The sequence below is a fragment of the Salarias fasciatus genome, chromosome 5, assembly GCF_902148845.1.
Source record: "Salarias fasciatus chromosome 5, fSalaFa1.1, whole genome shotgun sequence".
Lineage (NCBI taxonomy): Eukaryota > Metazoa > Chordata > Actinopteri > Blenniiformes > Blenniidae > Salarias > Salarias fasciatus.
In genome coordinates this window covers 13978898-14006367 of record NC_043749.1, presented here as the reverse complement: position 1 = coordinate 14006367, position 27470 = coordinate 13978898, and the positions used below count along the sequence as shown (strand labels likewise).

General features: G+C 42.9%; 3 protein-coding genes across 3 annotated transcripts; 2 read left to right on the top strand and 1 right to left on the bottom strand.

Moving 5' to 3' along the window:
• The first annotated feature begins 351 nt into the window (after positions 1 to 351).
• LOC115387915 (pollen-specific leucine-rich repeat extensin-like protein 1) lies at positions 352 to 9797 on the top strand. The gene is made up of 5 exons (XM_030090820.1): positions 352 to 550; positions 2755 to 2843; positions 4902 to 4989; positions 5436 to 7371; positions 7468 to 9797. Exons 1-5 carry the CDS (start codon positions 472 to 474, stop codon positions 7568 to 7570), a joined length of 2295 nt encoding a protein of 764 aa, XP_029946680.1. The 5' UTR covers positions 352 to 471; the 3' UTR covers positions 7571 to 9797.
• LOC115387914 (protein polybromo-1-like) lies at positions 3427 to 27109 on the top strand. Its single transcript, XM_030090819.1, has 30 exons — positions 3427 to 3430; positions 17241 to 17291; positions 17521 to 17618; positions 17708 to 17855; positions 17955 to 18104; positions 18356 to 18475; positions 18562 to 18630; positions 18711 to 18809; positions 18892 to 18977; positions 19067 to 19152; positions 19252 to 19468; positions 19800 to 19941; positions 20023 to 20117; positions 20227 to 20506; positions 20632 to 20737; positions 20867 to 21506; positions 21590 to 21801; positions 21881 to 22066; positions 22161 to 22318; positions 22421 to 22672; positions 22740 to 22897; positions 23104 to 23261; positions 23454 to 23637; positions 23750 to 23951; positions 24036 to 24237; positions 24317 to 24469; positions 25015 to 25176; positions 25570 to 25622; positions 26522 to 26735; positions 26823 to 27109. The coding sequence occupies exons 2-30, from the start codon at positions 17250 to 17252 to the stop codon at positions 26984 to 26986; spliced, it is 4836 nt and encodes a 1611-aa protein (XP_029946679.1). The 5' UTR covers positions 3427 to 3430; positions 17241 to 17249; the 3' UTR covers positions 26987 to 27109.
• On the bottom strand, positions 10097 to 13568 carry wdr77 (WD repeat domain 77). Its single transcript, XM_030090823.1, has 10 exons — positions 13202 to 13568; positions 12476 to 12661; positions 12255 to 12396; positions 12099 to 12148; positions 11521 to 11591; positions 11284 to 11341; positions 10977 to 11048; positions 10788 to 10896; positions 10634 to 10702; positions 10097 to 10553 (listed from the first exon to the last, which is right to left on the bottom strand). Exons 1-10 carry the CDS (start codon positions 13311 to 13313, stop codon positions 10406 to 10408), a joined length of 1017 nt encoding a protein of 338 aa, XP_029946683.1. The 5' UTR covers positions 13314 to 13568; the 3' UTR covers positions 10097 to 10405.
• Positions 27110 to 27470: the final 361 nt, after the last annotated feature.

The following is a 27470-nucleotide window of genomic DNA, read 5'->3' as shown; positions in this document are numbered from 1 at the left end:
TTCTTCCTGTCAACGTTTTTCTTTTCTTTCTGGTGTCATTTTGCAGCTAAATGTGGAAATGTTGTCAACCCCGTTTTTATGAGTGTAAGTTGACATGACACAATAATCGTCACGACATAAATAGAAGTGAATTAAAAGCACCGGATCCCCATGCCGTCCACTGCGCGTGCAGGTGAGATCTGTGCAGGAATGCAGGTGAGAGGGAGGGCTGAGCCGAGCCTCACCTGCTGGGAGTGTACAGTGAAAGCATAGCGAGGGCGGGGCTTGCTCCATTTTCTCCCTCAGTCCCGAAAAGTTTTCATCAAATCACAGGAGTCAAGTTCACCTGGGTCCCCGCGGTGCACCTGCTTCCCGAAGCCGAGGCCCGCTCGCGTTTTTTTTTTTGTGCGCTCTGTCCGGGATTTACGCGCCTGATCCAAAATGTGCCGGTGATCCCTGCTGGAGGACTCCAGGCTGCAGACACACTCCGACATGAGGAAAGCCACGCTCAACTTTCTGGGTCGAAAGAACCAGTCCCTGTTCGACACCAATGTAAAAATGAAGGAAATCGGTGAGTACACTTCTATCAAGACTTTTTTTTTTTAAAATATATATATATAAATATATTTTTATTTTTTTTTTAAGAGGTCGCAGATGTATTTCATGAAGTGTTTACAGAAGAATAACACGACCTTTGGACTTCGAACTAGACAAGCGACACACTGCCCGTTTCTTCACAGATCTGAAACGAATCCTGAAGAAAATCCCAACTCTGTGTTGGTGTTTTGAAAGCTAGAAGCAGATCTCCGTGGTTGTTGTTCATCTAAGAAAACGTGTCGGTTAATATTACCTTCATGATAAACGGAGTGACCCAGTTTTACTCTGACTTCTTTGTAAACGTGCTCACTGGACTCTTTATCAGGTTTGCTCAGATCTCTGAAAAGTGACTTCATATCTGAAACAGCTCTTTATGGCCCCGGATAATGAAGTGTTGCTTGTTTGGGAATAACTTCTGTGAGTCAGCTTTTCTCAGATGCACAACAAAATAGCTGTATATCTGGTAAAGGTGGTTTTGCAATCGCTGAGAATCTCTACAGGTAGAAGTTTAACTCTAAAATGTAGGTTTATTTGAAATATATTTATAGAAGTCTGGTTTTTATCAAAATGGACTATAATTTTATTTTATCCTTTATATATGTCTTGATTTTTCTATATTTGATTTGATGCTGCTTCTGAAAACTTAACAAATCGAAAGTAAGCTGTTCCTGGTTACATCTTGTTTTGACCAAGTTTTGGAAAATACCTGTACTGATGAACATGTGTTAGAAAAAAAAAATGAACTAGTCTGAAAAACTTTGACCGTGCAGTTGTGTTCATTTCATTCATTAAGAACAGTAAAATGCAAATATGGCATCCTTTACAGGCAAAGCAATTCTTACAACAGAGATAAAACAAATAAAAAAATTAAAACCGCTATCAAGCCATCAGTTTACAGATAAGGTAGCTCCGAGTGACATTACTTCCATTCAACTGACTAAAGGGGAAAAAAAAAAACATAGCAAGTGCCTATGCAAAGGTGCAACATGAGACTGAACATTTGCCTAATGGAATCAAGACAGGAAACCAAAGGGAAACTAGTTGTTTGGTTAGACTGGTTTACTGTGCAGTTGTTCATGCTGAACTGTGCCCTCATTTGTTTGGAAGGAAACTCACCAACATGGGTCCCAGGCGCATAATTTCGGAGCTTTAGAACGCTTTGCTGTACCTGTACCTGTTTATTACACCGTGCTCTCCACCTGCTGTTTGGCTGCTCTTTCCACCGCCTTCAGGAAACACACTGTCACACAAAGCTGAAAGGACGAGCTGACTAAACGGCTTTCACTGACAACTGTTTTTCATCAGGTCTTTAATGGACAAACAGCATGACTGACACTGGAATGAGCATTAAAGGAATGTACTGTGCGGCTCCTTCCTTTTTCTCTCCAGCCAACCTGTTACATGACATTTGCTGTTAGATTACGTGTTTATTATGGAGTCTCTAAGCAGTCTCTGTGTGTGCTTCATCTCGGTTGGTATGTTTAATTAGCCTGGCTTTGAATGAGTTCTTTATTAACTCACCTTCTCTTGTGGCCTGCATGTAGGATTATTACACTTCAGCTTTATCCTCACTGGCCTGGAAGATGTTCAAAGTACTCTACCAGAGGTTCATTTTGCTCTGTTTAAGCATGACATGGTTACAATAGTGACTCACAAAGCTGTCTTAATGTCAGTTTCAAGCTGTCTGATGCACATTATTGTGTTAAAGTTGAAATATTTGCAACTGAGCTGATTTTACATTTGACCTATAAGAGAACTCTTGCTTTGATTCGCTTCAAAACGCACAAACTTTTTGGGTATATGACCAACATAAGTGTGTTGTACTTCAACCCTGTTGCCACCTTAACTGAGTTTCACTTTAACACAATAGTAAACTGGAAAAAAACCAAAAAAAAAACAGATGATCCGATGATTAGTTGAGGCTTGTGTAAGTATTTTGTTGTCAGCAACAACAGCCACACAGTGGATTATCAAGTTGACTGACATTTATAAAAAGACGCCACTATGGCGGATACAGTTTCTGATTATCTGAACAGCGACAGTTTCTCATCGTTTCTTTTCTCTTGGGGAATTGCTCCTACAGCTCCGAGCAGAATCATGACAGCTTAATAAAATAAAATTGGGTTTGCTCTCCTCAGCCTCCAAAGATATTAATGATCTGCTTTCCTCTTTTTTCAGACAATGTGGATTTTGTTCCGTCATCAACCGTCGTCACAGAGTCAGGCACAGCCAGCGTGCGAGCCAGACCCACTGTCAAGCATCACGCTGTGAGTATCTGAGCACAGCTTCACAAGAAAGTTCACATAATCAAATTGGAGCGTTGTTTGGTGATGGGTGTTGAGTTCGCAGGCCTACGAGTGGACGGTTCAGCTCTTACCTCTTGGTTCAGGGTTGAGTGGACCTGTTTAAAGCACTGCTATTGACCCACTTTCCTCCCTAATAACGGAGCAACAACACTCATATATTTCTTGGACTGATGGGTCAAAAGGATGGCCTACGTCACAATGCCATGTGTTCACAGTATGCATAATTAACAAGAGTAGCAGCAGTGAGTTCCAGTTCAGACTCAAAAGCATGGACACTAGATCAATAGCTGTACTGGATACCACTAAAACAACAATGAGGTTAATGGTGAAAGCGACCCGGTGTTTAAAGTTGACTTGGACTCTGCTCCACTTCAGAGTTTATTGTATTTTTTTTTTCCTGTAGTTATTGGCAGCAGCACTCTATAAAACGTGATAATCTTATCATTTCCTTTCACGGGGCAGCTAAAAGCTAAATCAATGTCACCTGTTAATCAGTGAATAAAAAATATGGCATATGCCATAAATAAATCTACTTCCTGGTAATTAAAGTTGATTTTATTGAGTTTTAAGTATATTTAATGCAAGATTTGCATTTGGAATGTCAGGATAATGTTTGTGTGTGTGTGGCTGAATTCTCGCTCTGTTACTAAATGGGTGTCCATTTAAGTTGTGCACTAAGAGGAACATTCTCAGTCTGTCTGACTGGCAGGGCTCCCATTTAAATGCCACGGTGTAGGAAAAGAAAAAAAAGAGAGAAGAGCTTGCTGAAGCTTTGGTTCACACAACTCGGCTCGGTTTTTGGGAGTGTTCTCTGAATGTGACTGTGGCATGTGGACCAGGCACACCTAGCAGCGCATGGGTAGGACAACTCTGACTGTCCCGACAGATGAGCGTGAGTCATAACTCAAAACAAGCAGATGAAATCAAACTGGATCATACGCACTCTTTTGTGCCACACCCTCTTGGCTGTGGTGCAGTGGTAAAACCTTTCCGGGTAATTGGAAGCAAAGACGTAGAGTGTCAGAGAGTTGAGATACGAAGAGTGACGTTCATCATCAAATGTCTTTTCTACTGGCTCCATTCGTCTGAAAGTGAGCAATTTAGACAAATTTTCATATATAAAAAACTTATTATCTATAATAGTGTCATATAATGAGTAGATTTAGGACTATCTAAAAGGTTGAAATTTATTACAATTGCATTTTTTTAGAGTTTAGTTAATTATGTCAATGATTAAATTTAGTGTAAGCTTATGGCTTCAGAGAGTTTGCACATCGCTCATCAGGGCAGATGTAGACACAAGTATGTGCTGCCGGAATGATTTTTCAGCCCTTTTGAAGGGCATGCACTCCACTGAGTCACATGGATTCATATTGTGTCAACACCGTCTGTGTTTATTTTTGGTGGCGTTCAGGTTGTGAAGAGAACAGCAACTCTCTCCCTGACGCGCTCTGTGTGTGCGTGGCTCTGACACACACGCACACACACACACACACTTTGGTATCTAAGTGACAGCCTGTGATTTTCTCAGCCAGGCCTGCTGTCAGACAATGGATTGAATTATAGGTGTATCCTCTGATTCACCAAATGTTCCTCATTGCACAAGTATTTGAAAATGTGGTGTAAAAATATCTCCTTCAAAAACCTCAACTATATTGTTACAAAATATATAATATATGTTATTGAACACTTTTGCAGGGAGTAGTAATAAAGCATGTGTTTTAATATATATGTAACAGTAAATAATTTGGAGGGAGGGGATGTATTTGTGAGCAGCTGTTCTGGATGTTTGATTTTATATCAAACCCTGAAGGCAAACTTCGTAGTCGGCCATTATTTGTTTTGTGGACACTTAGTAATGGACATGTTAATGTGTTTCCTGGGAACACTGAGAGCTCGAATAGTTGAGAACTGGTTTTATGACTTTGAGAGAGAAAGAATTTCACAGTTAGTCACTTTACTTTGCTTCTTATGTCAGGATCAACAATCTGATTGTGTGCGATTTTTTTTCCCTCACAGTCGACTGACAATTTTCAAGGGTTTGCCGTTCCGACACCAAAGGTCCCCGTCCTGCCTCCCATCAATGGTCCAAAGATCAATGGTTCAGGTGACAATCTAAACCGCTTCTCATGTGTACCTATGGTTTAACTTGGTGAAGAGGTCGATATTCCTTTCTTTAGACCTTCACTAAGCCTCAGCAGATAGATCAAACAGTAAGATTAATGGAAAATTGCAAAGCAGGTAAATGTTTGTCCAAGTCATTGATCAAGAACCGTTTGAAGGTGTCCAAAGAGCCATACCAGGTGGCAAGTATGTTTACATATCAGGAGCGTTTGCATTTATGGCTGATCTCAATCTTGCAGATTTTCATGCTTCAAGCTCTATTTTCCCTATTGAGTAATATCATTTCTCATCCACACACAAGTTAATAAAGTTAACTTGAAGTCGTAGCATGGAAGTATGTAGTCTTCTTTAGTACATTTCAAGGGGTTTCATTGTATTTTATCAGCTTATTGAAACCTATTTTTATCTGTCTTTTCTTTTTTCACTTAGTTGGTGGAAGTCGCTCGTACAATGGCTCCGTTATATCTGTGCCTGACCTTGTAGAAGGGGAAATATTGGTCCCTCCCCACCCCTCTGTGGCACCGCCGCCACCTCCTGGGACTTTTATCCTTCCCCCTCCAGACTTCTTGGGAGACCTCAACAGTCAAGAGCTGGCAAACCTTCAGGCTGTTTCTGTGCCTGCGCCCAAACCCATGGCATTGGCACAATCTGGGGTGAATGAGGATTTGTCCTTCTTAAAACCACCATCAATGGCTCCACCAAAGGTCCCTTCATCTGGCCCTGCATCCCCTGCACCCATTTATAGTCCAACACAGGCCAAAGTTCCTCAGCATCCAAGTTATGCGCCGCCAATGCCCCCGACTGATAAACAATTCAGGACTGAAAAGACGCCGCCCCCCAAGCCCCTCAGATTCTCCTCTGTCTCCAGTCTTGACTCCCCGCCACTGACTCCTGCTCCACCTCCTCCCGCGAAGACACCCGCGTTGTCCACCTTCAATCCCCAAAACAAAGCAAAGCTTTATAATGTTCCGAAGCCCACAGATTTCGGTGTGTATGAGGACCTGAGGCCGAAGCAGATGTTACTTATGGAAGATTCTGTGTATGCTAACTCTGTGCCTAAAGTGGTTCCAACATCCAAACCTACCCACAGAGATGCTCAGGACCTGAAGGAGACATTGCGAAGTGCACAACCGTCAAAATCGCCCCTTCCTGAGGTAAAAAAGGAGGCTAGAACCGGGCCAGTAGAAATAAGCAAAATGCTGAATGGTCCATCTCAGAAGTCCCCACAGCTTGTGAAAGTGAATGGAACGATACCAAGTTTAGAGTCCACAAAGTCCAAATTTGAAGCATCTCAAGATCAGAACCTCAAGTTCAGTCCACTGTTGGATCGTAAGCTACGTAACATAAAGGGTGAAACCAACGGGCCGCGAGAGGGGTCTGCGGCATCTCCCCTGGCTCTTTTGAAGGCAGCAAAGGAAAGAGAGAAACACAGATCTGTTAACACTTCATTACAGGACGACAACACCAGTAACCACAGCCAGCCGGGTACAGGCAACCACCTGAGCTACTTAAGCCAAAATTCCTCTGCTGCCAACCCTCAGCAAGCCTTGTATTCGTCTGTACTACCAAAGGAACAAAGACTCCGGGAGACTCCAAAGTCTGCACTCATGGACCAAACACAGAAAGTATTGAACCCAGCAAAATATGACAGTACTGCACTGATCAAGAGTCGAACGCCATCTACTGGTCCAGCTCCCAGTCAGACTGCAAGTACAGCCCCACCTGTGAGAAACCTGGTGGAGCCCAAACAGTATGTACATCAAAGTCCATCAAGGTCCCAGCCTGCATCGCCTGAGGACAATAAAGCTGAGGTAAATATACCGTTTCTCCCTCCACCGCCAGAGTTTGGTGACTTTATGGAGCCACCTCCATCCATCCTACCACCAGACCCGCCAAAGAAAAAGGTACCAGTGCCGACTGTCACCGCTTACCCTCAAGCTCCAGCACCGCCACCGCCACCTCCTCCTCCTCCAAAAGCAGTGGCCCCTCCACCTACGAAGTTCCCCGTTCCTGACTTTGATGTAAAGCTGAAGCCAACCTCTCAGACAACTCCCAAGCCAGCCGCCGCTCAGCAACCAGCCACTCTCTCTCCCAGCCAGGTCACACTCCTGAGCATCCTACAGAAGAAAATGTTGGAGATGGACCAGAAAATGTCCCCAATGAATGAGGCCGAATCCAATTCTGATGACTGGGGCTCTCCTTTGTCCGACGAGAACAATAGCGCCCCTGTTGTACCCAAAGTCAAACCGCAGACCAAGAGTTACCCTGCCGCCAGCAAAGCAACCGCGCTGGACATGAGGGAATTAGAAAATAAAATGGCCAGAAAACCACTAGAGACGTCGTCAGTGAAACTTCCCCCCACCAGGTAAGGCTTTGAATGTTCTCATACGAAAAGGCAATGCTTTGATATAAAGGCAGTTGGTGGTTTCTGCATGTACTCAGAATTTGTTCTTCTTTTCAGCAACGGATCTCAACACCAGTCCAAACATCAGTATGGTATGACGTTAACAGTCCGCCCTGGAACCAGGAATCCCATCACCGTTGTTAGAAGAGGAGATCCTTAAAGATCCACGGAAAAGCTAACGGTGCACATTGCGTGTCATTGTAAAGTTTTTTCTAGCACAACTTGTGAAAACATTTTCAGCAGATGAGTTTTACAAAAGTGATATAACACGTGTATCTCAGGAGGAAGGTCTGCTTCTTGTGAGGATCACACTGTTCGTGTTTTATTCCCCATTTGTATATAAGTGTTAGTGTTTTCAGGTGGACAACTTTTAAAAGCTTTTTTTTGCTGCTACGAGGTACACTTGTTGCCCTTTTAACTACAGCTCTTAATCAGTCTCAGCTCTACATGGGTGATAGTCTTTTTATAGGTAAAACAATTCAGTGAAAATGGAGTGTTGAGCATGAAGTGTTTCACAGATTCATCTATAACCTTGATTGTAAAATAGAATAATGTAAAATATAAATGCTGTTCAAGCTGTAATTATAGAACCCCAAATAGAAACGCCTTACACTGTTACATGTACATTATGTAGGTCTTCTGAAACAAATCCAACAGTTAAATCAGAAAAGTGCCTTTACTGCTACAAAGCATTTTTCATATTTATTGATCTAAGAAATGTTTTACCATATGTATTCATGCCATTTTACTGGAGTAATGTCCGTGTTTCTATAGGTACATGTTTTGTTGTACATACATGTTTGTGTAAAGTTTAAATAATTTTGTAAGGTATAGTTTAATGTTTAAGGATTAAAAAAGGAATCAAACTCAGTTATCTTCGCTAAATGTAGTTGGACGACTTTCGACCGAGAAAATAAAAAAAAACAATATCTGCATTGCTCAATATGGAAATCCTCGTTTGTTTGTGTATTAACCCTATGCTTCACAAAGAAACATTAAGAACTGAATTATTTAAGTACTCATTTTTAATAAGGCAGTATTTAATATAGATATATATGTATATTCAACCCCTTGATGAGCATATCACCTCTTGTTCTGCCATCTAGAACCAATACAGAGCAGGTTAAAATGTAAAAAAAAAAAAAATACAAAAATGTATCACATATTCATTATGGCTTTACCAGGTGAGGATTATAGAGTGCTGGAGTCGATCGACGCTAGACGCTAACAATGAGCAAAGCCTGGATACACCCTGGACAAACAGTCCACAGAGAGACAGACAGACACACACTCTTCAGTTCATAGCCACGGACAAATTAGGGTGACCTGAACCTTAAATGTTTGTTTTTGGACTTTGGGAGGAAATCAAAGGACACAGGTAAAACCCACGCATGCACATGTAGAACATGCAGACTGCACACGGAAATGTCAAACACGAACTGAAACCCAAGAGTGCAAACCACAAGTGTGTATTCCCTCCAGGAGAAACAGAAAAACACACCTACTTTTAACTGAAATATTGTGTATACAGTAAGCACAAAATTACTTCTAAATAAGTAAAATTTCTCAGTAAATCTATTTCTAAAGGACATGACATGATTTTTTTTTATTATTAACGTTGATAACAGTCCACATGTGGAAAATAAGACACCAGCTGAAATAAATCAGTAATTAGCTTATCCTGCACCTTCTTAGTGCTAATAGATTTCAGCTGGCTTAGTGAGCTGACCGTCAAAAAAAAAAAAAGGTGTCACAGCAAACATTTTATGACGTGAATGCAACTCTGTTGTTACAAAACATTCTAATGGAATCCCAGTGTTGGGAAATTAATATATTACAGTCTGTGGTTGCACAACAGGCCAGGGCAAGTAATCTACTTTGCGAACATACAGGTTTCCAAACTGAATTTTCCACTTAGCATCACTGGAGCTTTAATCCAGAAGTGGAAGTAATGTCATGTCATTGTATCCTAGTTTGACCTAATTGCTCCTTGCAGGATTTCTGAAGAGTTTCCCAAAAGCCAAAGATTTGTGTAGAGTTCCAAAGACCAAAGGAAAAATAGTAATGGACTTCACCACCATGGTCTGTAAGACGTGCATTCTCCACACAAGACTCCATTGCTCTAAGAAACAAGGATGTTGGTGTTTTAAGATCTGTGAAGTAAGGGGATAATGTTTGATAAAAATTATATTTTTGGGAGCCATATGAAACACTGCACTTAGAGGGAAATGCAGATCACCCCAAATGTACAGAAGAGTAAACTGTGAAGGTGGGAATTTCATGATATGTGGCTATTTTTCAGCAAATAGCATCAGCAAACCCTAAGAACGAATAGAAAAAAAGTCACTGATTAGAGTCTGCTGCCATCTGGCAGAGAGGACATGAAACAAAGGCGGACATTTCAGAAAAACAATGATCCAAAACAGACCTGAAGAAAAAACTAAAAGCTGCGAGAAAGGCCGATTCGATTGAAAACCTCATGTGAAGATAACGGTTCACAGAAGATTATGAGTTAAAGACGCTGCAGTACATGGGACTTATTTCTCCATACAAGAGCCTTTCGGAAACTGTCATTACCAGCAAAGGTGCACGATTAAATGTTAGCGATTTTGTTAAATTCAATAAACAATTCCTATCACTAAAGTCTTGATTCTCATTGTAATAAATTTCAGACAAAGAATAGCACTGAGGTTCCTTTATTGTAAAATTACAATATCAATGTATCTTCAGTTGAATTAGACATGGAAATGGTAAACAGAATGGTAAAAGTCCACTGACACAGCAAACATATGAAGATGTCCCGAGTGTTTAACAGTTGGGAGTAAATGTGTCACATATTTCAGACAACAAGCACAAATGATTTCACCATTGCCTTTCATGTGTCTGGAGTTTGTATTTACAGACTTCATTTTACCAAGTCAACACTGTAAGCTCCGATGTCTGATATTACTGTCTTCAGGCATATTCATTCTGAGAAGAAGGGAGGTGACAAGGTCTAAGAGGAGGAGCTGGCAGCTCCAGCAGCTGCATCCACCGTGTGGTGAAGCACAAGATGATCCCAGCCCACGGTAGTGAGGCTGGTGGAGTCACCCTGGAGCCAGCACACGCCTTTGACGAAGTCCTGGTGTTGACGATCTCGAAATCTGTAGTTGAAAAATTACATATGATCATTTTTTACTGCATTAAAGTAAAACTGTGTGGAACATGAAGAGCGGTGACTCACATTTCTTGCAGCTCAGCGTTCACAACAGCGAGAGAACAGTCGTCACTGATAGACGCAAGGAATGGGGCACTGTTGAGGGGGGAAAAAGGGGCTGTTAACAGTTTTGTAAAGAGCACTATGTGAAACATGTGAGTGTGACACCACTTATATGTACCTGTGAGTGGAATAAGCGAGTCTGTTGACTCTGCGCGTGTGAACAGTCTCCATCCGAGCCGCCTCCAGTCCGAGGAACTCCTTCACCGTCACTCGTCCCAACTCGTCACCTGGGACACACCGAATGTTAAAAACACCAGAAAAACTCTCTGTAATGTCTCCATCGGGCAATCTGTTTTTTTTTCCTCACCAAAAGCAATGGTACTTCTGTGATGAGGGTGCCAGACTACGGCGGTGGGAGAGCAGCTGGGGGACTCTACAGCTGAGAGAAAATACAACAGCAGCAGTGAGAAACACACAATAGAAAAGAAATGTGAAGGACGGGAAGTGAATCCGATATTTCATCAACACTATAAACAGTTGTGGAATCATCTCACAGAGGTTAGTTATACATTTCAGTTTATAACAATCCTACTTATTTCAAAATATCCCCATAGTATCCACAGCACTGTAAAAACTACTGAACCTGGTAATCTTGAATAGATGAACTTGCTCACCTATTCTTGTGGCAGGCTTGTTCGGCTTCCTTCTATCCCACATCAGCACACGGCCATCCTGAAGGATTACAGGTTATAATGACAAACAGACTCCGCTGAGATGAAGAGTTGAGTCTTGTTTTTGAACAAATGATCCAAACATAAGAGCTCTCACTGTGACATTTGCAGTAAGAAAGCAAAGTTCCATCCGTTTCTATTTTTACAGTAAAATACATAAACTATTGATCAGTATCTTACTTGGCTGCAGGAGACGAAGAGTGACTCATCTGTTGGACTGCAGGAAACACAGTTTACTGCATCTGTGTGCGCTGGAGGTAGGAAAGGATAGAAATACACAAACTTGTGACTTTAAGGTTCTCAATTGATTCACCTTAATTTCAACAAGGGCCTAAGAAATTACATCACTTCCATTACCACAAGAGATAAAAAGCAACTCTCATTGCACATCAGGAAACTAGAGAAAAGAGTCTGTCAGACACTTGTACAAATGCTCAACAAAATAATATAATCATCAAAATCTTGTTCCCCAAAATCCTTGCCAGGCTGAGTAAAGCACTAGATTATAATCTGGTCAAATAAGCATGACAGTGACAGTGAAGCTGATGGTTTGAGCACTTGATAAATTAATGTGATGAGAAGTGCAAAAATTACTGCCAGAGGATGTAGTTTAGAATTTACAAAGATTAGCTTTTAGATATTAGCTGCAGAAACACAGGAACAAGAGCTCTAAATACAAAGCATTAAGTCGTGCACTTGGACAGGGCAAATCAGTTATATGCAAAACTGATGAAAATAGTTTTGAAATGTTTCTTTACCATTATAAGTAGTAACAACCGTTTCCTGGTTAAGATCCCAGACTTTAATTCTGTAAAGAAGAAAGGAGTCAGTCTATAAAGACAACTCACAAAAACATAAAGCTAGAGGTGCAAAAGCAAAAGCAGTCAACATGTATGTGTGTACAACTCTCCAACCTGCAGTCCATACTGCCAGTGACAACACTGCTTGCTCCAGCAATAGGGCTCACTGTGGTCACCACATGATCGTGGTCGTATTTGGTGAAGCGGTTCACCAGCAGGCGCTCGTCTTCTGCCAGTTCCCAGAGCTCCAAGGCACCTGCACAATTCAACAAACGCAGCTTCAGTCAAGGCTCACAACCAATGCTCAATTAAACTTCTGTTAAATATCTTCCCACCTGAATCTGACGCTACAACAACTCCTTTCTCTGACACCCATTTCACATCGGTGACACCAGCCTCAGTTTGAACGCCAGCTTTGCAGAAACCCTCGTTGGGGGCCTGTTCGCGGTCAGTGTAGATCCACACAGATCCCTGCCAGCTCCTGCCAGTCAGGCCAGAGGCACCCAGAAGGAGGGTACCATCTGTGGACAGTCAGTGAGGAAAATGCTTAGTCTTCTTTAAATAATGTTTACAACACCATGAAAGAAAAAAAAAAACGACCACTGATTTTGGTTTTAAAGTCTGCCATCAGAGTATCTACAATAACGAAAAAAAACCGATCATGTGCAATAAGGTTGGAATCAAATACATGCATACGTATCTGAATGTAATTCCTAATAATATTTAAGGTAACCCAGGGAATGTTCAGATTAACACATAACTTTGAAATGCCCAAACCGTTCAATCAACTTAATAACTGTTGTTAAAACATCACACATCTTTGCAGAGAGAGATGATCACTGCATAACATAACATTAGGAAGTAACTTATGAATGACAAGATGATCTGAAAACAAATCACTGAAATCACAGAGCTCTTTTTCACCTATGGAGAAAAAAAAACTGATGGTGCTTAAAAATAAAACTAAGCAACCTTGTTTTCTTGTATTCATTCCAGATGCTGAAAAGCGAATGTAAACAGACAAACACCACGTGTAAGCCTCCAGCTAGCTTCTCTCCTACCTGCTCTGTACTGTGCGGCACACAGGTGCTTCTCCATGCACGCAGGAGCATTTGGGGGGATATTCCAGCGGTTCTCCTTGATCATGTCAGTGTCCACTGCACTTTTCATCATCCAGAAAACGCGCTCCAAATTCTCACAAGCGACAAACTGCAAACACGCACGCAACTTTAGTGCAGTTTCGACGTTAGCTAGCAGTCGCAACTACAGACAATAAAATTTAGCCTTTGAGAAATATCACAAATTATTCTATCCTAAAAGCACAATAATTCCGGCGTCCCGTGAAAACATAAACTAGCAAAGTTATTGTGTGAAGAATGAATGAGCAATCCAACTACGACACATGGGAGCAGTGGGCACACTTCCTGCTCCGATGTTCTTCTTTGTGGATATCCTTTCATTTTTTTAAGAGGTTTGAGCGACTCAGACACCAGGAGCCGCATTACTGCCCCCTGCAGGATAAAAGGTTCACTACTTCAGAGCGCCAGGTGACAGCATTTTTACTGCACTACGTGTGTCAAATAAATAAATAAATAAATAAATAAATAAATAAATAAAGTTTCATTCTACAAGTAAAAATGTTTTAAAATACCACATCTTTTTATTCTTTTTATTTTATTGGGCATTTTGAAGAATCACAGCAACCTTTCAAAGACCTGCAGTGCATAGCCTGTTACTAAAAATATCTAGTGTATGGGGGGGCTGGGGTGTTGGTGGTGCATGGGTCTTTAAACAGCTTAGGATTTGAACTAGCAGAGATGGTTGATTGATTTATGAAAGTTGTGAGTTGTGTCAAGTGATTTTGTTGTAGAAGAAGGTTACAAAGTCATTACTGCCCACAGTTAAAGATACAGTAAGACTCCATATCTGTGGCCTGCAAACTCTGCATTTAGAGTGACAAGCCACTTCAATAGCAACTTGTAATTTTTTGTATAATCAATGTGGTTTTTTTTAATTCAATCAAACAGACAAACAAACAATATGATATTTCCATCTGCATGTCACAAAGCTATGGCATAAAAAACGTTTCAGTACAGTTCTCTCTGGGATCCATCAAACTCTCCAGCAAACTATCCACCCACAGGTTTATTGTGAAGCCCATACAACTTGCTATATTGTTTTTCCCTTAATGCTCTATCTAATGTCACGAGCAAATCCTGAAATCCTTTCGTTTTTATTTTGTATTTTTCTGTTCCTGAAAGTCACTGTGGGGCAAGAGGTGACACAGCATCTTCAAGAACAAGCACGGACACATCAGACATCAGTCAAGATTTATATGTTACCATGTCAGAAAATAAATAAAGATTTTAAAAATCATGAAAAAAATATTGGTGTCTGCATCTGAAATAATACAGAAGTAGTATAAAAGTGGTAGTAAAAAAATAAACAAGTGGAAAAACATAACATAATTGCAAAATGTTTTATTTGACAGTATATTTGTCATCAGGAAGAAAGCAAAAAATAAAAACATACAATCCAATGAATGTTCACTTGCTTGTGCAGTAGCTCTATCTTCAATTAAGATCGTTGTTATTATCTCATAAAAAAATGGCAGCTGCAACAGAAGTAGATTTCTTTGTTTCTTTTTTGGTCTGGTTTTACCCAGACAGTAAAATATTTGAATGAACCGGAAGTCTGTTTAGATCAACGTGTGGACTGATGCTTTCAACTTTTCCAGTTGTTCCATTATTGGCGCTTTTGAACATAGAACCACCCGTAATTACACAACCTGGATATTTAAAGGTAAGTAAGAGAGAAAAACTGAGAAAACAATGAAAACAATGTAAATCAGGACTCAGAAATTATTTAGTCTCTTTATTGTGAAGGGAAAAACCGGAAGCGGCGACTAGATGATTGATAACCTGACACTTGTGTCTCCCCGTCCAAAATCGATAAGTGATTGGCTTTCTTCATGGTCTGCATTTTGGGGGTACACCTCCGTGTCCATTAAAGGTAAGCGCGCGGGCACGTCAGGGGGGCTAACGGCGGTTATTTGCCACCGAGTGTGGTCGTCGACACACCTTGGTGTAGCTTTGCAGCGTCCGTCCCCGTCACAGAGATGCCTTTTGTGTCGGCGCTGATGTTTAACGGCTAACCGCGAACCGTAGCTAACGTGAGGCGGGCTGAAGCGTCTACCTGTCCGCGCGGGGTGTCGCTGTCTGTCTGGCGGGAGGACAGCCGCCGCTGCGGGGGGGCAGCGGACCGCGGGATGTGCGCAGCTGCTGGGTGACAGATGAGACGGAGCTGTGCTGTTTTGTTTTTTGTTTTTTTTTTTTCCCCAGTCGGACCTCCAGACAGAAATCCGTATCGTCAGTGGTCCGTCTGTCGATAAGGAGGTGAAATCAGTGGGAAGGCGGTGCTGTCATGAAATACTGAACATCCATCCCGATTTAAAGGCCGTCAGTTCATCATTTACTCAAAATTCAAGGTTATGTATTATTGTCCAAAAGCATACTACAGCATTTAAAGCAAATAATTAAAATATGTTCACAGTAACAGAAAAAGTAATGTATTTAAATCATTCAAACCTTTTCTTGTTTGAGGCAATAATATACTATTAACAGAATTTTGAGTCTGGTGATGCTCACTTGATGCCAGTATGTAGTCATTCAGGTTCATGTGATGAAATTAGAATTTGTTTCTAACCTCACAATACCAACAGTGTCATTTTGAGGCACTTTTACAGAGAGAGCCAAACAATTCCTTATTAGCAAGTATAGGTGACGGTGGAAAGGAAAACCTCCCTTTTCACAGGAAGAATCCTGCAGAAGCAGCTCAGAACTGGTGGCTTTCTGCTGGTCTGGTTGGGGTTAAAGGATAGGACAGACACAGAGAAAGAAGCATGTGGACATTTGTCCACTTAGTGTGGATGTGATGGGGACAAGAGACTACGACTACCAACTTCCAGTTCCACTGTCACCCATTTAAAAACTCCTAACCCTAACCCTAACCCATTAAAAGGAGTTTCAGCACAGTTAGAAAGCTTCAGCTGTGTCAAACCTTTTCATTTGGATATGAAGATGTGTTGACCGGGCTCAAACAGCCTCCACAGTTCCTAAGAGCACTTTTGGGATTTTAGTGGAAAAGGAAAATCACTTCATGTTGTTGAGCTAACAAATCTTTCAGAAAATACACAAAAGTGAGTTGTTTTCCATGTGATATTTTCAAATGACTGGAGAATAAAAAAAAAAAAAATCAGCCTTGAGGCTTGAGCAAGTTCCAAAATACTGACTTTGATGCATCATGAGTTTTTGTGTCGCATCAGATTAAAAATTCTTGAAATATTGAATAATGATTCAGTATTAACCCTCTGGATGTTATTTGATTCCACGATGTTCATGTTCTTCTGCGCCGCCTCAGGGCCACAGTACTCTATAGAATCATCCCTGACAGTAAAAACAGAGTGGGTCGTCTCTGCGTCTGTTTTGTAGTGTTCGTCTGCAGGATCCTTTGTGTCAGTGGAAAGTTGAAGAGACGACCTGACTCCTCCAAAAGTCCACGTCAGATTTTCCCTCAGTTGTTGCAGATCCAGCATGCACTGGAACAATTCACCGCTGAGTGAAGAATGGATAGGGAGTGGAATCGGCACCTCCAAAGTGCATGATGATACAATGATGTGGTTGCTGTGCTGGACTGTTGTTTAGAGGAGCTGAGCTGTGAGGCAGAGTGACTTTGCTCTGCATCTCCGCGAAGGCAGGATCTGAAATATAATATGAAGATAGCTGAAGGTACCGTAGATGTGGTTACAGATGGGAAGCATTTTTGATTGTTAAGGTATCTGCATTGCTCATCATACTATTGGAGCCTTTTCAGCTCAGTCAAATGTCTCACATTATTGTGTTGTATAATATCAACTAATATTGTGAGTTAATGGACGTCAGCTTCACCAGCTGCTGAGTTCATTACCCTTTGACTGGATGTTAAATCTATCATTTACACTACAACCCAGTGCATCTTGGTTTCATTTTCAGCATGTTGTAACTGCCATGAATATTTTCTGTTTGACATTATTTGTTAATTATTCCAAATTTGTCTCCTCAGGTTTTGACCATGGCCTTGAAAAGGAGACGGGCGACGTCCCCCTCTAGCAGTGTGAGTGGAGGAGATTTTGACGATAGCCAGACTTCATCGTTAGTGTCTTCATTTGGGCGAAAGAGGAGAAGGACCTCAAACATTCCAACTGTGGATCCTGTAATTTTACATATTTCAGTAACTGCTTTTTTTCAAATGATCTGTGTGAAATTTGCTTCTCCATGGATCGATTGAATAGACCTGTCAGGGGCTGTGGATATTTTTCAGGCTTCACATCTTGTTTTCGCAGATCGCTGTTTGTCATGAACTCTACAACACAATCAGAGATTACAAGGACGACCACGGCAGGATGCTGTGCGAGCTCTTCATCAGAGCCCCCAAACGAAGGTGAGCAGGCGAACGTGTGTACAAGTAACGCAGCATGAGACGCATTAGGAGTAAGTGACTCCTTTAATTAATTCATCTTCTTGTTGCAGGAATCAACCAGACTATTACCATGTCGTATCCCAGCCGATCGACATGATGAAGATCCAGCAGAAATTAAAGATGGAGGAGTATGATGATGTGGAACAACTCACCAGTGACTTTCAGCTTTTATTCAACAATGCAAAAACCTATTATAAGGTAAAACGGTACAAAGGGAGAAAAATGTGAAAATCTAAGTGTTAGAAATTTAGCCTGTGTGTCAGTCGTGAAGTAAATGCGTCTTTCCTGTGTTTATAGTCAGAAAGTCCTGAATACAGGGCAGCCTGCAAACTGTGGGACCTTTACCTGCGCACCAAAAATGAGTTTGTGCAGCGGGGGGATTACGATGAGGATGAGGAGGACGGATACGATGCTGCAGACAATCCGGGAGGCTCCACTGAAGACGAGGTGACATTTATGATCTGACAATGACTTTTCATTCAGTACATAACATCGGTAATCTGAGCGCGTTGACTTAATTTGCATGTCAGTGTATTTAAACAACCATGTCTATTACAGCACATGTTATACTACCTTGGCTACCTTGTTTGACTTTTTCTGGGGAAAAAAAATACAAATTGTAGTAATGCCAGTCTGCATGATCTATTGCTAAACATGTTTCTTGCATTATGTGGTGCTGTGTGGCTGCCTGTCGATAGCAGAGTGCACCCACCACTTTGAAGGAGCTCCTTGAGCAGCTCCTCGATGCTGTGGTGTCGTACTCTGAGCCCACCGGTCGCCTCGTCAGCGAACTGTTCCAGAAGCTTCCCTCCAAAATGGTACCAGCTCACTCAGCAGGACTTGCACGATTTCTAATGTAAACAGCTCTGCTTTGATTTGTTGCTCTGGCCTGTTTTTCATTCAGCAATATCCCGATTATTATGCTATCATCAAGGAACCAATAGATCTGAAACTCATTGCCCAAAAGATTCAGGTACAGGATTAATAATTCACCCTTGAAATGCTCATGATGTGTGTAGAATTTTTTTCCTGATGTTGGCGTTTTGCTTGTAGTTGGGCCACTACCGGAGTGTCGCTGCCATGGCGAAAGACATTGACCTGCTGGTAAAGAATGCCAAGACTTACAATGAGCCTGGATCACAAGTGTTCAAGGTTAGTGTGTAACTATGAGACTGAAAATACGATTCATGTTGAAGTTTGTGAGTCCTTTGAGTGGATTTCACCCGTGTTCTAGGATGCAAACACCATCAAGAAGATCTTTGCTCAGAAAAAGTCGGAGATGGAACACGGGGAGCCAATCAAGTCCAGCATTCGTATCCGGTACTTTGGGAATCATCACTGAATGATGCGGAGAAATTAAAGGATGTATTTTAAATCTCTGTTAATCTTTTGCTACCTGTCTCTTTAAGAAATAAACGATCTGCTCAGGGAGATCGCCTCTCCGCGATCACCATGGCTCTTCAGTATGAGAGCGACGAGGAAGGCATCCTGTCCGGTACAACTTTTAATTCTTCATCAGACAAGCACACATGTTATTCTGCAGTTATTTATTACAACTCTTAGCATCTGTTTGTCGCTTTTTTCCTCATCTTAGGATCCGTCCACTACGACGAGGGAGAGTCTGAGGCAGAAAGCATGACCTCCAACATGGACATGAGCAATCCCATCTTTCAGCTGTATGAAGCTGTGCGGGGAGCCCGGAACAGTCAGGGCCAGCTGATCTCTGAGCCTTTCCTGCAGCTGCCCTCCAGGAAAGACTATCCTGACTACTACCACCAGATCAGCCAGCCCATCTGCCTGCAGCAGATCAAGTAAGACACAAAAAATATTCATATCCCGAAACCAAGCCTTTTCATTTCATGTTTACTGGTGTCAATAATTACACACATTTTGATGTGTGGAATTAGGTCCATTAAACCTTTGTTCATTGAATCATTTGATTTGTTGTTATTGCAGTAAAATCAAGATCCGATAAGTTGTGAAAGATGAACTTGTTATTGATCAGTGATGTTTCATTCAGATTCAGCAGCATTTTGTGTTTTTTCTTTTGTACGTCAGAATCCAGCGTCACCCGCACTCACTGTACCACACAGTATTTCTGTTCCCTCCTTCCCAAATGTGAGAGCCCGTAATTCCCCACAGGAACAAGATGAAGAGCAACGAGTACGAGAGCGTTGAGCACGTCGACTCAGACCTGTCGCTGATGTTCGAAAATGCCAAACGGTACAACGTCCCTCACTCCTCCATCTACAAGCGTGCACTCAAACTTCAGCACATCCAGCAGGTCAGTCAAAGCAGCTTCTCTTTTTAATGGGATTAAATTATTTTAACCATTCAGCTTTTTTACCGCTTGTTTCCTGCCTAGATGAAGAGAAAGGAGCTTCTACAGAGAGATGATGACGACGGAGACAGCATGCTCTCATCGGCCACCTCTGACACCAGCAGCACCAAAAGAAAAAGGTGCATGTTGTCACGTTGCTCGTCGTCTCTTGCTATTGGGAGGGTTTTTTGTGTGTATTTGGGGACCATCGATGTGACGGCTCTGTGTTGGTTTTCATCTGGTTTTCAGTCACAAGAAGAATACGAAGAAAAATCGAATGAAAGCCCTCCTAGCCGCGGTGACCGAGGCGCGAGAAGCTGGCACCGGCCGACGGCTGTGTGACCTCTTCATGGTCAAGCCCTCAAAGAAGGACTATCCCGATTACTACAAGGTCATCCTGGAGCCCATGGACCTCAGGACCATCGAGTACAACATCCGCTCAGACAAGTACATGACCGAAGATTCGATGGTGGAAGACATGAAGCTGATGTTTCGCAATGCACGGCACTACAATGAGGAAGGGTCACAGGTGAGGCTCTTCTTGTTGTTTTATGTTCTTTAGGATGAGTCCATTTATTTATTTTTTGAGTTGACGTCACACACCGATAGGTAGTTGTTGGTTTTCATGAATTGAATGTATTTCCACTAACGTAGGTCTACAATGACGCTGACATTCTGGAGAAGATAATGAAAGACCGCCGCAAAGATCTGGGGCCTGCAGCTGAAGACGACGACGTGATGTCCCCAAAGCTGAAAATAAGTGAGACGCTCAGTCAGGCAGTTCAACACAATCTTAAACAATCATAATGGAATCCATTAAACATGCTCATTTCTTATCTGTTGAATCTAAAGCAAACTTATTAATTTGAACACTTTTTTTTTCCAACAGGAAAAAACAGCATCACTCTGAAGAAGTCAAAATACTTAACTCCTTTGCAGCAGAAGCTGAATGAACTCTATGAAGCGGTCAAGAATTACACAGACAAACGCGGTCGTCGCCTCAGCACCATCTTCTTGCGGCTGCCGTCTCGTGCCGAGCTGCCAGATTACTACATCGCCATCAAGAAGCCCGTGGACATGGAAAAGATCAAAAGCCACATGTTGGCCAATAAGTACCAGGATGTGGACGCCCTGGTGGAGGACTTGGTGCTCATGTTCAACAATGCCTGCACCTACAACGAGCCAGAGTCGCTGATTTACCGGGATGCCCTGCTGCTGCACAGGGTGCTTCTGGAGACGAGGCGCGACCTGGAGGGCGGAGACGACACCCACGTGCCCGACGTGCCCCGTCTCATCCAGGAGCTCATCCGCAGCCTCTTCGTCTCCGTGCTCGGTCACCAGGACGACGAGGGGCGCTGCTACAGCGACTCGCTCGCCGAGATCCCCGCGGCCGATCCCGCGAACCCCGAGAAGCCTCTCCTCAATTTTGAGATCATCAGGAAGAATGTCGATCGCGGGCGCTACAAGAGGCTGGACGTGTTTCAGGACCACATGTTTGAAGTGCTGGAAAAGGCCAGACGGTTAAACAGGTGAGGCGTTGTTTGCTCATCAGGGGGCCGAATGAAATCACCTCACGGAAAGCCAAAGTCTGTATCGCATATTTCTTTTACAGGACTGATTCTGAGATCTTTGAAGACGCGGTGGAACTGCAGCAGTTCTTCATCCGCATCCGGGATGAGCTGTGCAAGAACGGAGAGATCCTGATGTCGCCCGCTCTCAGCTACACCTCGAGACATCTGCACAACGACGTGGACAAGGAGAAGAAAGACAAGCTACCCAAGGAGTTTGAAGAAGACAAAATCAAGAGAGAGGAGGAGAAAAGAGGTCATCTCAAAGACATCAAGTAAATTAAGAAAATACATAAAAATGCTCTCATTTTACTAAACGTGTCTTGAATTCTCAGAAGCTGAAAAGAGGGAGGACCCCGTCGGGGGGTCATGGCAGTCGAACCTTCAGCGCACATACAGCCAGGACTGCAGCTTCAAAGACAGCATGTACCATGTGGGAGACTATGTTTACGTGGAGCCTGCCGAGCCCAACCTGCAGCCACACATCATCTACATAGAACGACTGTGGGAAGACGACACAGGTCAGTCTTTCAATACTGCTCAAAGAAGTTTTACTTGACGTTTGGGATATTCAAGTGAAACTGTGGCTTTTCCATTGATCTCTTCCACATACAGGGGAGAAATGGCTGTATGGCTGCTGGTTCTACAGGCCAAATGAAACCTTTCATTTAGCCACAAGAAAGTTCTTGGAGAAAGAAGTTTTCAAGAGCGACTATTATAACAAAGCTCCCGTGAGCAAGATCCTGGGTAAATGTGTGGTTATGTTTGTGAAGGTATGGAATCGCTACACTCACAAATCTTTGTTAGTTTTTGTTGATAATCACTAACTTTTGTGTTAAGTACATTTTTTTTTTTTTTGGTGTCTGGTACTTCAGGAGTACTTCAAGTTGCACCCAGAAGGCTTCAGGTCGGAGGACGTCTATGTCTGCGAGTCGCGCTACTCTGCCAAGTCCAAGTCTTTTAAGAAGATCAAACTCTGGGCCATGCCCCTGAGCTCCGTCCGCTTCGTTCCCAGAGAGGTGCCGCTGCCCGTCGTCCGTGTGGCGTCCATGTTTGCACCCAAGCAGGAGGAGAAGCCAGCAGAGATTCTCGACGAAAGCAAAATGACAGACGTCGTCGTTGACAAGGTAAATATCAAGTGTGCTGTTTTTGTGAGAAGCGCTCACGCTTAGGTGATGCTGTCTGTTACTAAAGCTTTGTTTGCAGGAGAGGGAGGACGTCCCGCTGGACATGACCAACGGGGAACCCGGATGTCAGTACTACGAGCAGCTCTGCTACAACAACCTGTGGCTGAAAGTGGGAGACTGCGTTTACATCGGCTCCCATGGACTAGTGCGCCATCGAGTGGGCAGGTACAGTAAATGCTCATACAAACTGTATACAGCGTATTTGTTGCAATTTTAAAAATAAAAGTGTTAGATATTTGCCACTTCTGAAATCCTCGAGGCAGTTCAGTGCTCTTTTTTTGTTTAGAAAAAAGCCCTGCACCAGTGCTTTGGTTAGATTATTACCATTCTCGTATTTGAATTTATGGTCTGCTTCATTTGTTTCACAACAGGATTGAGAAAATGTGGATGCGCGATGGAGCTGGCTACTTCTACGGTCCCATCTTTATCCATCCTGAAGAAACGGAGCATGAACCCACCAAGATGTTCTACAAAAAGGAAGTGTTCCTGAGTAACCTGGAGGAGACGTGTCCAATGACCTGCATCGTAGGTATGGATGCAGCACATCAGTTTGATTATCAGCACTTCATTGACAACATAGTAAAACGGCTGAACTTTAATTCATATCTTTGTTTTGAATGCAGCAGGAGTAAAAAATGCATTACAGAGTGATTTTGGTGCTTTTCTAGTAAAACATACCTGCAATATGGACACATTGATTGAATATTTTCTTCCACCACAGGAAAATGCATCGTGTCGTCCTTCAAAGACTACTTGTCGTGTCGGCCCACTGAAGTGCCTGAAGAGAATGTTCTGCTCTGCGAGAGTCGCTACATTGAGAGCGAGAAGCAGATGAAAAAGTTCAAGGGGCTGAAGCGCTTCTCGCTCTCTGGAAAGGTGGTGGAGGATGAGCTCTACTATTTTAGGTGAACAGTTCGCCCATGAAAACATGTCAACGTTGTCTAATGTGAACGAAAAAAACTTAATGGGTTTAAAATGAATAAATTGCTCATTTTATTTTTATTTTGTCTTACACAGGAAGCTTATCGTGCCCCAGAAGGAACCATCGCCTCTGCTCGACAGGAAGATTGAAGAACTGGAGGCGAAGTTTGCTGACATGACCGACGAGGAGCTGGAGGACCTGGGGGAGGACGATGGCGAGCTGGGAGACCAGTCTCTTCCACAGATGCAGTCTTCCATGTCTAGCGACATGGATATTATGCCTTACACTGCTCCACAGGTCAGGGCCCAAATCTGAATTCTCAAGTTGTTAATTGATCGGTGGCGACTTTTCGTGAAGTATTTTTCTTGTGGCTGGTTCCAGTCGACGCCCAAATCCATCAAGGGCCTTTCAAAGAAGGAAGGCTCAAAGCGGAAGATCAACATGAGCGGTTACATCTTGTTCAGCAGCGAGATGCGAGCGGTCATCAAGGCCCAGCACCCAGACTTCTCCTTCGGGGAGTTGAGCCGTCTGGTTGGCACCGAGTGGAGGAATCTGGAGAGTTCCAGAAAAGCAGAGTACGAAGGTGCGATTTTATTTTTCTATTTGTCTTATTTACTGTTAACAGATGTTCCGCTGTAGTATTGATCTTTTTTTTGTTGCAGAGCGAGCAGCTAAGGTGGCCGAGCAACAGGAGCGAGAGAGGGCCCAGCATCAGACGTCCCCTAGAGCAGGTACCCCAGTAGGGGCACTGATGGGGGTGGTGCCTCCCCCAACCCCCATGGGGATGCTAAATCCCAGCATGACGCCTGTGTCAGGTAACCCCTCACGGATGCAGATGGAGCCCCAGTGTACACTCACAGGCTGGAAAACGAAGCTGAACTGCCATGGTTATTTACGCTTCAAGTTGCCTGCACACACCCATGTCTGCACGTCCGCCGTGTTCTGATATTAAGCCTCATTTGCCTTTACTATTATTTTATTAACTCAGAACTTAAATGGAATCCAGCACTCATAATGCTGCAGCCGTCACATCATGATGAAAATCGACAATAGAAACATTGCAGTTCTAGTTCTGGATCGGACTGGATGTGAAAGTTGAGCATGAATGAGGAAGAATGCTGTACTCCATTTGAGGGTTGCATTAAAAAAAAAAAAAAAAATACCATGCAAGACGGTAGAGCATGTGCATTAATATCATTGAAATTTTCCAATTCTATGTCTTTGACTTTCATTCATGTCTGTCCTCATGTTTTTTGTCCATAATAGCATTAACCGGACATCATCATTGCTATTAATGCTTGGTGCTGAATGCATGTTTGACTGATGCATGTTGCTGTCTTTGCTACTGTTCCTTTTGAAGAAGGTATGATGGGTGCATATAGCCCGGCTATGATGCCCCTGCAGGCCCATGTTGAAGGCATGTTTAGTATGATTGGCATATCACCACATCACATAGCGATGCCCGTGTTTCCCCAACACCTCCTGCTCGGTTTGCCTGGGTTCCCCGGAATGCCGTACTTTGGTAAGAGCGCTGTCATGGCCAATCCCACCTGTCACACGCAGTTGCTTCCTGTCGACCAATCTGACCTGCTGGAGGGGCTACCTGTACCAATAGGCAAACATCCAATCCCTTCAATTTGTTGGTTTAAGGACAAAATATGGACTGGGACTGGGGCCTTTTTGTGCAGCACAAGTAAACTGAATGGTAATGTGTTCTTATCATAAAATGTTGTTTTTGTCTCTGTTATGAATAATGTCAGCATTTGAGAGTTTTACCACATCCGAAATTCAGTTCCAGTTCACTCTTCTAAAATCAAAGTAAATGGAATATTTTAAAAAAGTGATTTAATTATAGTCCAGAAGCAGATGGCTCTCCTCACTTTTTAACAGTGTTTGATATCAAACTTCCTTGCAGGTGTTAATGGCATGGGAGGTGGACACGGAGCAGGAAGCATGCATGGCTCTCAGGTAATGGTTCTGGACACGCCACGCCCGCTGATGGGGGGGGGGGGGGGCAAATGGGTCTGTTGTCCCGGGTCCAGGATGGGGGTGTAGAACCGGGCCCTCATTAAATTAAGGAATACATTTTCAAAAACTTTCAAAAATAGGCCTATTTGTGGAGGGAAAACCTAATATTTGAGTTACTTAAATGGCTTTTATTTGTTTTTCTTCTAAATGTCCCTGAAATTGTGGCTAAGAACTCCCCCCACCCCCAACACAGAAATGGTTTGGCCAAGACCTCATAGATGATTTTGCCACAAGGAAGGTTCAGCTCATGGCATTTGGAGTTCAAATCTAAACATGTCCCCCCAGCAGTAGTCTTAATGGTAAATATTCATTTATTTCCTGCTAGTGTCAGTCCATATGGAGAGTGTATTTGGCAGCAACAGCTTATGTGCAGTTTGTTCATGTTAACCATTATTGCAAATGGCTGTCACTTGTCTTTTTGCAGAGAGAGATGAGAGGAGATGAGATGAGAGGAGAGGAGGGCAACAGGAGTGGAATAACAGGTGTGAGGAAGAAGAGAGGAGAGGAAGAGTGAGGGAAAAGGAGAGGTCCAGGCATGGGGAGGGATGGGGGTGGGCATCTAACATTATCTTGTCCCGGGCACTGTCAGCTGGCCTGGTCCTGGGTGTAAAGTAAGAGGTCAGATAAATGTAATGTGGAAAGCTCTGGGATTTAATGGATCGTTTAGGATCAAGGTAATTAAAGCCTTTTCATAAATGGAAGAGTGAAACTCAACAAGTCCTACTCCAGCTAAATATTTAGGGCTATTATGCCTTGCATGTATGGACCAACAGTTATTCAGTGCTGTCTGTGTTTCTCTTTGGACTGGATGAATGACTGACGTGTTATCGTTTGGTCAGATGGGTCTGATGGGCTCTGGGCAGCAGGCTCCACCACCGTACCCGGGTCAGGGCCAGTTGGGCCAACCTGCACTCCAGCAGCCCTCCACTCCAATATTTGTGACTCCACCAGCCAAGTCTCAGCGTCTGCTTCACTCGGAGGCGTACCTCCGATACATCGAGGGCCTTAACGCAGAGTCTGCTACTGTAAGCAAGTGGGACCACGCTCTCTCAGGTAAAGCATAGACTTAAATGACAAGCGCTTCATTACACACTCACTTTTTCCCCCCCTCTCTTAAATGTATCTGTATTTGATGTTCAGTTCAAAAACAAGATGTGCGCTTGACAAAAGAGCAAGAGAGTCGACTACCATCCCACTGGCTGAAGAGTAAGGGAGCACACAAAACGATGGCGGACGCCCTGTGGAGACTGCGCGACCTGATGCTGCGGGACACCCTGAACATCCGTCAGATGCACAACCTGTAGCATGCCCACGGTGCGAGCCTCTGTCCTCCAACCTGTCAGACAGGAAGAGGGTTCAAGTCTCAAAAAAGTTTTCATTTTGTGTTGTCGTTGAGAAATATATTTGGATTCATACCAGCTGCTTTATGTGTTTGTTGGAGTCCTGGGCTCCAACGTGTTGAAGTGGGTATTTGTTTTCCATTTCGGATAAATTGTTCTAAGTGCATTATTGTGAATGACTGTCAGTGTTTGTGTTTTCACAATAAAAAAGGGAAGAGTTCAGTTTACACAGCTGCACCTTGTGTTTGATGTTTGTGAGTACTCAAACTGTAACAATGTTTTATAAAAGCTCTGCAGTTCTAGTCTGAGTATTGCTTTGTGGCCCTTCGATGCAGAGTTTGCATGTTCTCACTTCATGTCTGTTTTCAAACGAGTCTGATTTCATCCACACACAAAATAATATCCAAACCTTTAAGGGCCTGAATATTCACAAGTATTACTGGACGTG

What these genes read in the sequence shown, in the direction of transcription:
- LOC115387915 (XM_030090820.1), top strand. Translation starts at nt 472, where the DNA reads ATGAGGAAAGCCACGCTCAACTTTCTGGGTCGAAAGAACCAGTCCCTG. An exon ending in TGTAAAAATGAAGGAAATCG is followed by an intron (nt 551 to 2,754) that starts GTGAGTACACTT and finishes CTCTTTTTTCAG; the next exon opens with ACAATGTGGATTTTGTTCCG. An exon ending in TCCAAAGATCAATGGTTCAG is followed by an intron (nt 4,990 to 5,435) that starts GTGACAATCTAA and finishes TTTTTCACTTAG; the next exon opens with TTGGTGGAAGTCGCTCGTAC.
- wdr77 (XM_030090823.1), bottom strand. Translation starts at nt 13,313, where the DNA reads ATGATGAAAAGTGCAGTGGACACTGACATGATCAAGGAGAACCGCTGG. An exon ending in ACTGGCAGTATGGACTGCAG is followed by an intron (nt 12,149 to 12,254) that starts GTTGGAGAGTTG and finishes TCTTCTTTACAG; the next exon opens with AATTAAAGTCTGGGATCTTA. An exon ending in AACGCTGAGCTGCAAGAAAT is followed by an intron (nt 10,554 to 10,633) that starts GTGAGTCACCGC and finishes TTTCAACTACAG; the next exon opens with ATTTCGAGATCGTCAACACC.
- LOC115387914 (XM_030090819.1), top strand. Translation starts at nt 17,250, where the DNA reads ATGGCCTTGAAAAGGAGACGGGCGACGTCCCCCTCTAGCAGT. An exon ending in GAGGCTCCACTGAAGACGAG is followed by an intron (nt 18,105 to 18,355) that starts GTGACATTTATG and finishes GCCTGTCGATAG; the next exon opens with CAGAGTGCACCCACCACTTT. An exon ending in TCCAATGACCTGCATCGTAG is followed by an intron (nt 23,262 to 23,453) that starts GTATGGATGCAG and finishes CTTCCACCACAG; the next exon opens with GAAAATGCATCGTGTCGTCC.